General features: G+C 41.6%; 2 protein-coding genes across 4 annotated transcripts in view; one reads left to right on the forward strand and one right to left on the reverse strand.

Annotated features, from left to right (window-relative positions):
• The first annotated feature begins 1,293 nt into the window (after nucleotides 1-1,293).
• On the forward strand, nucleotides 1,294-3,700 carry inka1b (inka box actin regulator 1b). Of its 2 annotated transcripts, XM_076110472.1 has the most exons (3): nucleotides 1,294-1,409; nucleotides 1,508-1,560; nucleotides 2,657-3,700. In XM_076110472.1, exons 2-3 carry the CDS (start codon nucleotides 1,558-1,560, stop codon nucleotides 3,587-3,589), a joined length of 936 nt encoding a protein of 311 aa, XP_075966587.1. In that variant the 5' UTR covers nucleotides 1,294-1,409; nucleotides 1,508-1,557; the 3' UTR covers nucleotides 3,590-3,700. The 2 variants fall into 2 exon arrangements, with proteins under 2 accessions (XP_075966587.1, XP_075966588.1); XM_076110473.1 differs by lacking the exon at nucleotides 1,294-1,409 and having other exon boundaries at nucleotides 1,470-1,560.
• Nucleotides 3,701-4,337: 637 nt separating this feature from the next.
• The window catches only part of uba7 (ubiquitin-like modifier activating enzyme 7), a 33,849-nt gene continuing 24,008 nt past the window's right edge, over nucleotides 4,338-14,178 (reverse strand). For both annotated transcript variants that reach the window (XM_076110471.1, XM_076110470.1), the window contains exons 22-24: nucleotides 8,214-8,312; nucleotides 6,743-6,825; nucleotides 4,338-5,280 (exon numbers count right to left, since the gene is read on the reverse strand). In XM_076110471.1, coding sequence (XP_075966586.1) covers nucleotides 5,148-5,280; nucleotides 6,743-6,825; nucleotides 8,214-8,312 — 315 coding nt within the window. In that variant the 3' untranslated portion in view covers nucleotides 4,338-5,147. The remainder of the gene's footprint in view (nucleotides 5,281-6,742; nucleotides 6,826-8,213; nucleotides 8,313-14,178) is intronic.

Genomic DNA, 14,178 nt, shown 5'->3' on the forward strand with positions numbered 1-14,178 from the left:
CAACAGATTAGAACAGATAAACTAAGCATAAACATTTAACTATTAACAATATAAATATAAATATATATCGAAGAATATATATGAGCATAAAGAACAACAACAATGACGATGGACAATGGATTTTAGTGCAGAATGGTGGTAATAGTGCAAATGAAGATGCAGTACGTCTGATTAATTGTTCATCAGAGTGACGGCCAGTGGAAAGAAGCTGTTCCTGTGTCTGGTGGTTTTGGCGTACAGAGCTGTAGCACCTACCAGAGGGGAGGAGGTGGAACAGCTTGTGTCCAGGGTGTGAAGGGTCTGCAGTGATGTTTCCTGCCTGTTTCCTGACTCTGGAGGTGTACATGTCCAGGATGGAGGGCAGGCTGGAACCAATGATTTTTTCTGCAGACCTGACAGTCCATTGCAGTCTGTTCCTGTCCTGTTTGGTGGCCGATCCAAACCACACAGTGATGGAAGAGCAGAGAACAGACTGGATGACAGCCGAGTAGAACAGGATCAGCAGCTCCTGAGGCAGGTTGAACTTCCTGAGCTGCCGCAGGAAGTACAACCTCTGCGGGGCCTTAATTGAGATGGCGTCGATGTTGGAGGCCCACTTCAGGTCCTGGGAGATTGTGGATCACATAAACCTGAAGGTCTCTACCGCACAGTGCTGTTGAGTATGGTCAAGTGAAAAGAGAACTGCAAGCCCAACACCATGTTTGTATTTCTAAACACCAACTTAAGAGAACAATGGAGAAAGGACTTATGCATTGCTCATATTTTAACAAAAGATAAGGGTTTATTCAAAGACTATATGAGGAATGTTAAACTGAGAGGTCTTGTCTAAAAGGATCCACTAGGTGGCAGTATGTCGATTTTAATAAATCACATATGTATGCACATGCATACAGAGACTTATCAGCAAAGACATTTTTTTTTACAGAAGTGGCGTTTCATTTTCTGCATTAACGTTGGCCTTCACAGCATTGTAAAATTAAAATTAAGCGGTGGTCTTAAACGTAAAGTATTAAATACAATCAATGCCAGTGATTTGGAATACTTAATAGTATCTGTTTAAATGGTTGAATGAAAAGCGTTTTAAAATGTTCTGTTTAGTGTAAATGAAAAATTGTCTTTTCAGCCAACTCCAGATGTAGAGTCACCACAGAGAAACCCGACAAAGTTACAGTAGGACCCGCTGTAATTACACAGGGAGGTATCTAGTTTCAGGCGACTTGCTATTGGCTGGTTTTGTGATGCCCTGCGCTGATTTGCTGCAGCGAAAAGCTCAGCGTCGTTAAAGTCCGCCGACGGACCTTCAACCAGTTCAGATGAGGAATTAACAGAGCGACAAACCATCTCTGATTTACTGTAAATGTGTGCAGTTGTGGATTGTGCTGGCATTAACTCCTGAATCAAATGCAAAGGTGAGTGTTGTTCGCCTTTTAATAAACGACTAAAAGTGTAAGTGTAATAATTGTGAAAAACGCCCACCATTTATCTAATGCATTGTTTTTGGTTACAGGAACAATTTACAGGATTCTGAACTTCACTGCAGACATTTCCTCACAAGCGATGGTAAGTTTTATCCACGTGCTTTAATAGATATCCACAGTTTTGTAGATTTGATTGTGAGATTGCAAAGGCCGTTGCTCAGGACCCTTAGCAGAAGCGTTTTTTGCGCAAGCAGCGTACATTTTGTACTGACTCTTAAAGTTGTTCCTCTGATGACTGTTCTTTTTATGAAAGCAAGAATGTTTCAATCCTCAAAGTCACAGTCAATTCAAACCAAACTGTCCTTACCAAATGCATACAACTGGGTGAATCACCTCTCCTCGTTGTGTGAAGGCAGCCAAGGAGAACAGGGCATTTTAAGAGGTGCAGACCAACCACAGAGTCCCACTGAGGATGTCTCTGTATGTCAGATAAGTCCCCCCCCCCCAGGGGCCAAATGGTTCAGCACCCACAGCTGTGACAACATCATGGCATTGTGGTGTCCCTACATCTCCAAGCCAAACACTGACAGGACAGGGTGGTTCAACAAACTAAATATTATAAGAACTTGTACGACAACAAAAAAGGTTGAGCTACTAATTTTCTGAGGATTTTTTTTGAGGACAATAGTGTCTGCTTCCTGCCACAGGAATGGTTTGGATGGAACAATATAAAGAAATGTTGCGTCAAGTGGACTGCATTGATTTCAGTTTATCTGAAGGCTGGAAAATGATTGAAACATTACAATTCCGTAATTCCAACATGTTGCCGTCATTTCCTGCTTTATAATACAGTCCAGTCAACATGCATCATGAGGCAGGGAGAGTTTGTCCCAGTGTAAAATGTGCATCCTGTTCTCCGAGCCACGACTTTTTCATTTTCTGGGATCATACTGCATGGGATGGTCTCCATAAAGCTGCTCTGCGGTTTTACAGGAATGCTTCACTTGTTATATGGTCATAGAGCAGAGTGATCTCAGCTGGTAAAAATCTTATTGGCCCAGTTATAGAAATAAAAGCGGCAACTGTGTTTATACCAGCCAGGGCATGATGGGATATTTTGGAAGCCAGCCTAACTGCTCTGTCGCCTCTTGCAAAAGTCGAACAAAGCTTTTTGTTTAGACGAGTTGACTTTATATAAATTCTGCCTGCCCCACTGATTCTTTGGGTCTTTCTTTTAGCTTTGTTTAGGAGATTCTGCTGACTGCCTCCGGGACCAAATGCAGTGCATGATGAGATCCTTGCAGGACCTGAAGCAGATAAGCAGGCCTAGGCCACTGAGTGAACCATGTGCTCGGTCCTTCGCTGTGACACGGCTCTGCAAACAGAGGGCACAGCAAGAGCGACTCAATCGTCTACGTGTTTCTGACGCCAGTGAAGCCAGCACGTATGACTCTGCCTGCTGCCTGGCCAGCCCCCTGGAAGAAGAGGAAGAGCATCAGCAGCATGAGCGTTTGACACAAGGCTCCCCAAGCAGTGAAAAGAGTCTGGACTTTGACTCGGGTTACTCTGAGGCCTCTTGGCAAGATGAAGGTGTGGTGCTAAGGAGGACCAGGAATGTGCGAGTCTCCTCCTCCGCCTGCCTCCGCACAAACAGAGGACCTTCTGGCCGAATCCGGCCCAAATCCACCTCGGACGCTTGCCTGGAGCGCTGGACCTCATTTGAGGCCAGTAACCCAGAGGACTGGACAACATCGCTGCTGAGCCGCAGCAGAAACAGACAGCCTCTGGTTCTTGGGGACAACAGCTTTGCTGACCTAATAAAGAACTGGATGGACCTACCAGAGTGTCCTGAGCCAGCAGAACCAAAGCCCAATGCGGGCCGCCGCCGCCTTGCCAAAGACATTTTGATCAACATGCGGCGGAGATTGGCAGGAATGTCTAAAAGTGTGGAGGTGAGGCAGAGGCCCGCAGACTCCACAAGGCTCAGCAGGGCTGCAGAGGCTCCCAAACGGATGTCCTGTCCAGTGGGACTCCAGGCTCTGAAACCCTTCTTTCACCAGTCCCACACAGGCCTGCATCAACCGGACGCTGACTCCTACCAGTTCACTGCTCTAATGAAGACAGGCAGCCGACAACCCATCATATGCAATGACATTATTGGATACATTTAAGTGACGCTGTAGCTCCGGACTGATCATAAACACAAATTAGAATAAAATTGTTCTATTTTCATAATTGGATTTGTCCACAATGTTGATACATCTGGAATAAAAGTTTTTTTTGGGGGATTTAATGAAAATTTTCTGTTCCTGCCTGAAATATTATTATTATTGTAGCCATGCATCATTGAGTTTGACACATTTTAAGCGTCTTCTCAATCTTTCATGTGCCGTTGTGATATTATAGGGGCGAAAGGTGTCTGCTGTTTTCATCAACGCAATATTTCTTGACAACTTTTAAGCTCACAGTTAGTAGTTGGGGGTAGAATCTTTTTTTTCTTAAAGAGAATCGATAGAATAGATATCCGCACACTTATTCTATGCAGAGTACACTTTATTTTAGCTTTTGGTCTAAAGGACCTTAATCAGAGCAGGTCCTTATTAAGCCTGAAAGCTAAAATAAATTGTATTCTGCATGAATATATATATTCCACGATTCCATCAGTGTTAACCGTTTGATACTTACAGCACCTTATTTAAGATTAAGCCAGGTGGAGTGGTGGTTGTCCTGAATTTCTTTTAAAAAATATAATAACTATCAACATGTAATAAAAACCCACAGTTACGTTTCTTAAGCTTTGTAAACCAAGTATATTCAACAGGACCCTTTTCTGGTTACAATGGGAGGTTGGGTGCAGTGTGCTCATTGGTAAAGTATGTTTGTGAAGGAACTGAAGTCTGTCAGTGAAGTACACAGATATAATGGTTCCTCAAAGACACATATTTATTGAATTATATGAATCACAAACAGCATCCTTCAAACACAACACAGACCCAAGTACACAGTGCGGCAAGACCCTTAAAAGTAGTTCCAGTGATAATGTCAGAGTAAAATACAGCCAACTGGAGAAGCAGATGAGACCAGCTTCTCCACACTGACCAGCTCTGGGATTCTTTTGGGAGGGGAGGGGGGGTGCTCGTGTGTTTGGAGTGAGATTTAAACAAGACAGCTGTGTCCAGATGGCTAGAGCACCCCCAAACCATCAAAGCACTGTACCTACTGTGCCAGCGGCCTGTTCTGACTTGCACTCCTTTAACATCGTGCTCAGTCTGACCTGAATTAAACCTTGAAACCAAGCCAGTACTGCCCCAGCAGCTCCAGATCTTCTAATCCATATGCCTTGGCTGGCATCTTCACAACCTCTTAGCCCGGCCTCTCGAAAGACACATTTTACTTGTAAATGAGAACCAAAAGTTGGCAAATGGAAATTACAGTTTGCAAAGTTTATGCTTTTGCTGTTAAATCAAAAAAAGAGAAGTAGGATCATAACAAAAACAAATGATGAAAGTATGCCAGTGAAATAATTCAAAAATATTTGTGGAAGAAATAGATAGACGCTGGAACAAATCATTCAGATATTAATCTTTGTAAACAACAGCTAAAGCAACACAAGCAGGATGTTTTTAACTGATATGATGTAACAGGAGAGTTACGTTTGCTTTGTCACATTGAAAGGGTTCCATGTGATGCATTTTCAATGGAAACTGTGGAAACGTTGTATTGGCGGCATCACAAGAGCATGTATCTGATAGGTGGGACTGTCAGACAGTCCTCATCTTCAGTAAACGAGGGGGTCAACTCCAGCATCTTCATGTGTGGAGGGATGTCTGTCTTGGTGACCATCCTCACCACGTCAGAAACACTGCAAAAATACACAGTATATTTAAGCTTTCACTTGAAGAGTATGAATGGAAAAAAATTACAAATTCTAAAATGTTATAATTATAACTAGTTTTAACACACATTTGCATTAATGTAGCTTTTAAAAAGTGTCTAATCATCATCAACAAGGCCATAAATATTAGTGTCTTCTGTCAGGAGATTAGCTTTTTCTTATTATCAACAAATTCCATGAAAAGACTGAAAGCAATTAATTCATCCTACTATCAAGTATTTATGTATCCAAAGCTTTATAAAGCGTAATCCCCTGTGAGATACACCATTCTGCTGCTGGAAATACTCAAGAGGCACACAAAAGGTGTATTAATCAGTGGCTGAAAATAGTCTCCAACAAAACTACTTTTTACTATTCACTGCTGTTCATGTAAGGTTTTAGACAAACTATAGTGCCCAGAAACTATTTCATTTGTTCTTAAAAATTAAACTAAATATTTGTGACCTGTTTTTAAGGATTTACATCATCAGTTGGAAGGATCGGGCTTGGGGACACAGCCATGGTTAGGGAAGTCAGGAAAGTATTGAGAACACACTGCTGGCTTTGGTCTTTTCATGGGAATTTTTGACAATAACAAAAACATAAAATAATAGCAACTATACAATAAAATGATTTTGAATGGCCTCTGACTTTTTAAGTTCTAAGTTCCCCCTCACGGGCCCAACACAGGAAGCTAGGAGCAGGGCGACTGCACAGGAAGTGACTGCTGGAGAGGGCATTTGTCACGTGTGGCCTGCTGTCCACATGGCAAGCACTCTGCCCCTTTCAGACTGCAGCTCAATCTAACCTCAACAACAACACCAGCTCCCCAGAGACTGGAGCGTCATTAACAGACATGGACATACACACAGTCCATTTCAAGATGAACATGAAGACATCACAGCAAGAATCAAGCAAAGAACAATAACAGTCAACAACTTCGATGTACACATCATTGCCTTTAAAACTTATATTAAACCTGATTTCTTACAGTTTTCCTCCTCCTCCTGGAATCGAAACATCCCTAAAGGGTGCGTATTCTGCTGTGATACAGTCCTTGATGTGGAGAGTTCACAGCACAAGGCGCCTGACTTCATTTCAAACACCCCGGGGCTTATAATGTGCCGCAACCCTGAACAGGCCCATACAGCGTGGCTTCTCACATGCAGAATAAAAAGGTTTGTACTAATTTTACTCTTAAACTCTGGTCCTCAACAAGCAGACGGAAACCCGATGAGGATCGGTCTCACTCGTCAGTGTTCAGTGGTGCATGCGAGTGTGTCAACAGGCTCTCTGCTCACAGGCTCAGAGGAAACACCTCATCCTGCCATTAGCCTCTAAACAAACAAAGGGAGGCTGCTCGTTGTGATTGTTTATGTGGCAGGGTTGTGTGCAATGTGTAGCAATGCATATGGAAATCGCACTGAATCTTTGTTTTAGCTAGACATACCTCTGCTCGAGCCTCTCTCTTTGCCCCTTGTATATCATAGCTGTTCCATAGTAGAGTTCACAGATGCTCAGGTTATATTCCTCCTGCACAAAGAAAGGGTTCAATTAAATGCACAGTACAATATAACAAACATAGCAATGTGTTAAAGTGTAAAAGAGGTAATTTCTACAAAGAAAGCAGTCCGCAGTGCTAAAGGTCTGATGACGACCTGTGTCCTCAAACAATTTCAGCAGTTCAGGAAGCTCTTCAGTGTCTCCACAAACAAACCAGGGGGAAAGCAACCAGTCAAAGGTTAAACAAAACCTGGAGCAAATATGATCACTTGCCAATTTATTTTCCCGTTGCCTCCTCAGAACAAACTGCAGCAGAATCAATAAATCAAACGTCTGTTCAGGGCAAGACGGTGCATGCATAAAAAAACAAGCTAGGAGTCATATGCTCAGGCATTTCTACTGCAAGTGGCCTATGTCATATAATAAAGACATACTGCATATGTAAGAGCATTAGGAGAGTACTTACTCGCACTTTACTGGATATGCAGACTAGTATCCTGGTCGCATTTGGGATATGAGATCTTCTATAAATGTACATTGTATTCAGGGTTACTATGGTGTGCAATCACCAGATCTAGTTTCTAATCAATTACTTGCTCCGTGTTTTTATGTGACAGCTTGACGTTTGTCAATGTTGTGAAAATTCGTATCACTTGTCCAACAATTTGACTTGGACGAAAGATTGAATTGGAACTGACATGTTTATCTTCTCATCTATGACTTCTACTTTGGTGTGAATTTTGTGCAAGTCAGCATCTTAGTTGTTACAGACACAATATTTTAAATTATCTCTGTAAGCACAATCCTTATGAATCATAAAATCTAGGTTGTATGAAGATAAGTAGAGGCCTCAAAGGAAAAGTTTTACATTTTGGGAAATGTATCCACTTTCTTGCAGAGAGTTAGTTTACAGGACTGGTGGTACAACTCTCATGTCCGTCTGCTAAATATGAAACGACCACGAGCAGCAGGCTAACTTAGCACAATAACTTGAAACAGGGGGAATCAGCTGCCTGGCTTTGTCCAAAGGTAACAACATTCACTTACTAGCACCTCTTAAACTCACTATTATGTGACGTCTCAAAAACTAACATGTCAAAACAAATCTGGTGTCAGATGAGCATGTATGAGTAGTACACGTATGAACTGAGGGAAAGGTTCCAAATGTTGTTCAGGCATTGGAAGAAATGTGATGGTTCAAAAACTTTTTCCAGGATGGTAGAATAGAGTCCTGAAGTTGTGAATAGAAGGTGTAAAGTGGCCAATAATTTCAAACAAGGGCCATTGTGTGCACTGGAGGAAGGTGAACAGGTTTAGGGGTAAAAATATAAAAAAAACATGCTCAAAATATGCACAAAGTAGCAGCGGGTGTGAGGAGAGTGTATGTTTCCTTGCTGAAAGGAATAAGGTGGCCATACCTTGATATACTGGATCAGATCTCCCAGGGTCATTTCCTGCTGACCGCGTCTGCCCTCAACAAGGAAGTCATCCCACAGGGTGTATTTCTTTCCTGCGACCTGCCGATAGACACGTTACACACACACACACACACACACACACAAAGTTGACAGATGAAGTACTACTTTCTGTGAGGGGTGTGCAGAACATGTTTGGGTCAATAGCAAGAGTCCTGCGCACTCAGAGGCAGAGGGACTGCATATTTCATCACTGTGTTATAAAGCAGCTGAGAACAATCAGCAGCTCTCAGAGAGGTGCAGCGTAGACCCGAACAAGCCACGAAGAGGTCAAGAAGGGGCTTCCTCATGTATGATGAACTGACCCTCTTGCTTTTCTCGAGTTTCCATCTACAAGACTTCTCACAGTTTTACAATCATCCTGCTCTAGTGAAAAAGACATGCAGCCATGTCAGTGCAGTTTGATGCGGATGATATTTGTGCAACTCCAGAAAAAATGTAAGAATGCTGCTTAAAAAACGTCTGTGAGCACTGTTAGCTCTGGGCTGAGAAATAACAGACACCTTGCCAGATTGCACTTCTAGTAGCTGAAGTTTGAGCTTTGAGGGGCCAATTGTCATTTTGAATTTTCTGTAGTTCTTTGAGTCTTTTGTGTTAAAGAGACACACTTGAAATCTGGCTGTTTAAACTAGGAATGATAGTCTGTGTATAATAGCAGCTTTTATCTCCTGTCCTCGATTTCTGATAGATATACGATGTGCTGACACAATTTGTCCAATTTTCATGGAGTTATTAATAAGCAGAAAGTTTATCTATGACCATTGTAAATAATAGGGCTGTGCATCGAACATTAATGTTATTTTTGAACTGACCAAAATGTGTCACAAAAGGCATCCAAACCAAGTTCTAAAAGCTGGCATCAAACATCTGGTCAGATGTGTGATCTTGCTTACTTATTTCTTTAATCTGATAGTTTAAATGAAAACTTAAATAGTTTTTGACACATCAAGACCATATGATGTTAGAAGCGTGATGAGCGTGTCTTGGGAGTCTAAATGAAGCTTAACAAACATTTATTAATTTAGAAAACTTCACAAACAAGGCATCTCTTTCTTCTGCCTCAGGCTCCACTGTCACCCTGCAGCACTGCCGTCACACCCCTCACATCTCATTAGCTCTTTTATTTTAAGGTAGACCAACATTAACGCTGCTGTTTCTTTGGTCACTGGACAGATATTGGTTTTCACTTGCCACTCTGTGTTTACCTTACTCATCATAATCCACACATGTAGGAGCTAAGGTGAAAAAGTCACCTGACCCAACATGAGTCAGGATTCCTCCCATGCAGAAAACAAGTCAAAATGTGTCATGTAGTCAGATGACCCTGATGACACAGGCGCTGTCTGGTGGGAGAAGTTGTGAAGATCAAAACTTGGCTCAAGATGTGAATACCAAAACTCCGGCTAAACCTGGGTCCAATTATCTCTGCTCCAGCAGCCAAGGGGAACTTTTCGACTAGCCCTCACAGCTCCCACCACTTATGGGGTTTGGGGTTATGGAGACACACTCGAGGCAAACTTCTCCTCAAGTCTGACAGGGTCTCTAGGTCTAGGTCCTTTGTCCAATTTTCAGACAAAGCACATTTTGTTTGCAAGATGCACTTCTTACCCCATGGTCATGTTATGCACTCCTTACCCCATGGTCATGTTAGTTTCTGCTTTAGTTTATGCAGAGTGAATTATAAGGCCGACCTCAAACTTTCTATGGCAAAACAGAACTTCAGCCTTAAATGAAATGCACTTGTAGAACAAAAGAACATTATTTACAATGATCTTGCAAATGCAAAGTCATTGTCAGACTTTAAAAAGGAACTCTTTTGTTTCGTGAGTTTTTTTACGAGTGCTTTTTTGTGTAGATTTTTACACAATGCTAAGCAGGCACGCAGGCTATTTTTACTCTCTCCCCTCCCTTCCTCTTTCTCATATCTGTCGCACGACTCTGGAAGTGACCTGAAGCCAATCAACTACCCCATCAGTCCGTGTGTAGAGTGACGTCAACTATTCAACACTATAGTAGAGGAGACAAACGCTGGAACCATTCTGGCTGCTGGAAACAATTACAAATGGTTTCCCACAAGCACAACTACATTTTCTTTTTGTCATGGAACCTCAGCCATAAAAAAAAACTAAAATGGCCCAAAGAAACAGTTATCTCTGGGGAAAGAGAAGGAATGTGAAGGAGAGAGTTATTGTTTCCCTCTTAAAACAACACTGAACCAACTTACCAGTGTGGAAAATAACACAAAATCAGCTTTATTGGAAGTTCAAATGCAATTATCTGTTCCTGTATAATATATAGACACATCTTTATCCGCTGTTACATTTTGAAAAAAACAACCGTGCTCAAAGTCCAAAAGACCAATCAAACGCAAAAGCTAAGTAGCGATATTACATAAGTCCATGCAATTAAAGCTGGGCAAGATTGTGTTGAGGTTGCAGGGACGCAATACTTTCTGATCTGTTATGCTGACAACCGGGCAATTGACAAATCCCTGCAAGTGCTTCTTGGTTGCTAATCACACCTGATAGAAGGTGGAGTGGAGTGTCCATGTGGAAAATGGCAGGCTGGAATTTTGGGATTGTTCTCTAGGTAAACGCCTAGAAAGAAGTCTCTAGTGGTTATGCCAATAAGAAATGGTTAGAGCTCAACCACAGCAATAGAAGGACACAAATAGTCTCCTACTTGACAAGTTTTTCAACCTCAGGAAAACCTCATATACAGTATTTATTCAATATTTGCTACAAGTATGTTGGGTTCATGTATTGTCCTACTGCAAATCCAGAGGTCTGTAAATCGTGATTCTAGGTGGTTGAACTACACTAAGGACGACTTCAGAGAATGAGAACGAGACAAACGGCCACTTCACGGGCCTGAGTGGATTAAAGCCACGGCGGTGTTCATTTAAGTTTTTACTCTGTCTGCTCTGTTGTTGGAGGGTGGCCAAATCTCTCATATGCTGTCCACATATTGTACTCTGTATTATAAATTGGGCTTTGGACTTCCCCCTAAAACATGATACAATTGGTCTTTCACACGATGACATTTCAAACCTTAATCGCTTCTCACTTCACTATCTCGCCCGTCATAGTTTCCCTGATGCTATGGACAGTAAATTCTCCTTAGCATGGTGGTCGTATCAACTGTAGTCACAATTTGGAAACAGCATTATTTTCATTTACTGTAACAGCAACACAAATCATCTGGATGTTTAATACTGTAATAATTGACTTCACTCTTCTTCACAGGATTTATATTTGTATTTTTTTTTAACGAATATTCCATCAGTGTTTGTGGCTTCTGAATTATTAAATATTATGCTCATTATAGATTTTCCTATAAGTTACCCTAATATCTGACATGGACAGCCCAAACCTCAAGCTACTTCCTCTTGTTGACAGGAAGCCTGTCAAGCTCCCCTGCTCTTCCTGACAAATCTGAGTGGAGACAGAAACAGCTTCCAGGACAAAAATAATCTCATCATTAAATAAACCGCATATCAAATACACACACAGCCCTTCACTTTTCCATTTCTCTGGTTCTAAAGCTGTGAAACTGCATATGACTAAAGAAGCAGATTACTTTAACACACAATACATTACATGTATGCTGTGTAAATACAGAGAGGAAACTAAATTTCAATATTAAGAGTGCAAGAACTAAACATTAATAGATTTGTGTTCTGGGCAAATTAAGAGACCTCACCGAGACAGTTTACTTTACGCAATAAAGACCTGATACACACTTAAGCCACTTATGATAACAAGGCCGACTGAACCCAGAAAATAGACGCCTCTGAGATATATACGTGGGGGCATGGGAAGTTCAGCCAAGTAAACCTGATAAGGAGGTAAAATGAATCCAAGTCTGCTTGCGATCCCCTTCAGGGAACACAATTATGCTGGTCATTTTTCACAGGTCACTGCATGTGGAGTGTTATCATAATGTGAGTTCTTAATCTTGCCCTTTAAGACAATGGAGCATTTTTGGAGACAGGAAGCTGGGATCAGCAGCCAAACCTCGATAAGTCCTCCTCCCTGCAGTCTGCCACAAGAAACAGGCACGCTCCTGCCTCGGCTTCATTAACTGGACAGAATCCCAACAGTGGAAACATTTTTACAACCCGTTGTGGCTAGAGGCCTGTTCCTTCAAAGGCAACACTTTTCATTTGGAGGGCTTCAAAGTGAGGCTTCTGGAGAGAAATCTGTGTGGTCTTTTTAGATCAGATTTTCATCTTAAGCTCCTTTAGCTTCCCTTTTGTTGACAATCTGGTTAATTTCACCAGGACATCATATCCTAGATTAGTTCTTCACTGAGCATCAAGTAAAGCTGCATTTCCCTTCATATGAAGTGTTCACTGAACATATGGTAGTGATGCTGCTGACTGCTGTATATGCTGTACATTGCAGTACAAGCAGGAATGCATCTGGGTTATTTCAGATATACTGGGGGAAAAAGTGTAAAATAGTAGAAGTCAGGTTTTTTTTAACCTTTAAAAACCTTTTTTAAACATAAGCTGGCACTTTATCTTCTTTAAAATGTAAAATCATATATGTTATCTCTAAGTGTTGTATGAGACACTTTACGTCACACCTACAGCACAGGGCCAATGGTGATGCGCAGTGATATTGCCGATAATATCACAAAATCAATGGATGGAAGCTCCCAGGTCACCAAAGTGCTTCTGGAAAATGACTTTATATTTGTCTGAATGTGATTGTGTGTGTGTGTGTTCAGTTAGGAGTAACACACTAGTGATACAGTCCTATCATTGTGGATACGCATGAAGTGATGCACCATGTAGGTACTTTTGTATGAGAGGTTGCAACTGACAAAGCAGTCAAAATCTTAAATCCCTTCAAATGAAAATCCAGTATGCAACTGAATAACATGTTCTTTCTTCTAACTGAAACAGTAGAATTCAATTAAACTATGTTTATGCAATGTTTGCACGTATGAGACCAGAGAGTTGATGCGCCACTCAGTGCTGTCACTAAGCCTCTTTCACAAATTGCTTCCATGAGATTACTGCAGTCCCTTTCACACATGCCGTCTATCCCTGAAATGTTCAGGAAAATGACCTGCATGGGGTCATGTGTGAATGGGAGCAGGGATCGATAATCAGGGGAAATCTGTACCCTCAATTTCCCACCTTTTACAATGTCAGCGGAAATGCCGGTATGGCTCTGTGTTGTGAATGAAAGCAGTATCATTGCATGGATGAGCAGTTAAAGGGTTACATCCATCTGATGAACATAACCTTCATGTGGCGCAAGCAAACCAAGACTCACCTAATGACGTATTTGAATCCACAACTTTTTACTCTTTAGCCCGCTCCTCATTTCTGCCTGAAGCTAGACGCTCGAGGCTACCAGCATAATGCCCATGAATCCCTGATAGTACCATTGGTGGTTAAGTTGCATTGTAGGTAATGCAGGCACCAGGTTTTGACAAGGAAGAAGAATGTGGGGAATATAAAAGAAAATAGCTTTGGCTCCGCTGCATTGGTTTTGATCTTTTTTCTAACTGTCCATCTCTGACATTGTTATAGGAGTGTATTGCTCCTATAACAATGTCTTGCTGTATGTTTTGCTGTATGACATTTTTAACAAAGGGACAACAGTACTCTCATGCAAAGTGAGCCCTTGTCTGAACGGGAGTGTCATCTGCTACCTGGTCACTATTGATCACCTCCCTTTTTGGACTGCAATGAAGAAACAGATGGCTGAGACCTCCAACTGCTCCCACCAGCCCACTGCAATTATTTGTCTATAACACCCCAGAGAATTGACAGGATACCAGCCTTACACGCATCCCAAAGACATTGAAATACATTTAAACGATACGTCAAACTAAAAGCATACAATCTGTATTAAAGAAACTTTGTATTTACGATCGTAAACTGTATGTT

The sequence above is a fragment of the Anarhichas minor genome, unplaced genomic scaffold (assembly GCF_050575085.1).
Source record: "Anarhichas minor isolate MPS153535 unplaced genomic scaffold, ASM5057508v1 ptg000043l, whole genome shotgun sequence".
NCBI classification, from domain to species: domain Eukaryota; kingdom Metazoa; phylum Chordata; class Actinopteri; order Perciformes; family Anarhichadidae; genus Anarhichas; species Anarhichas minor.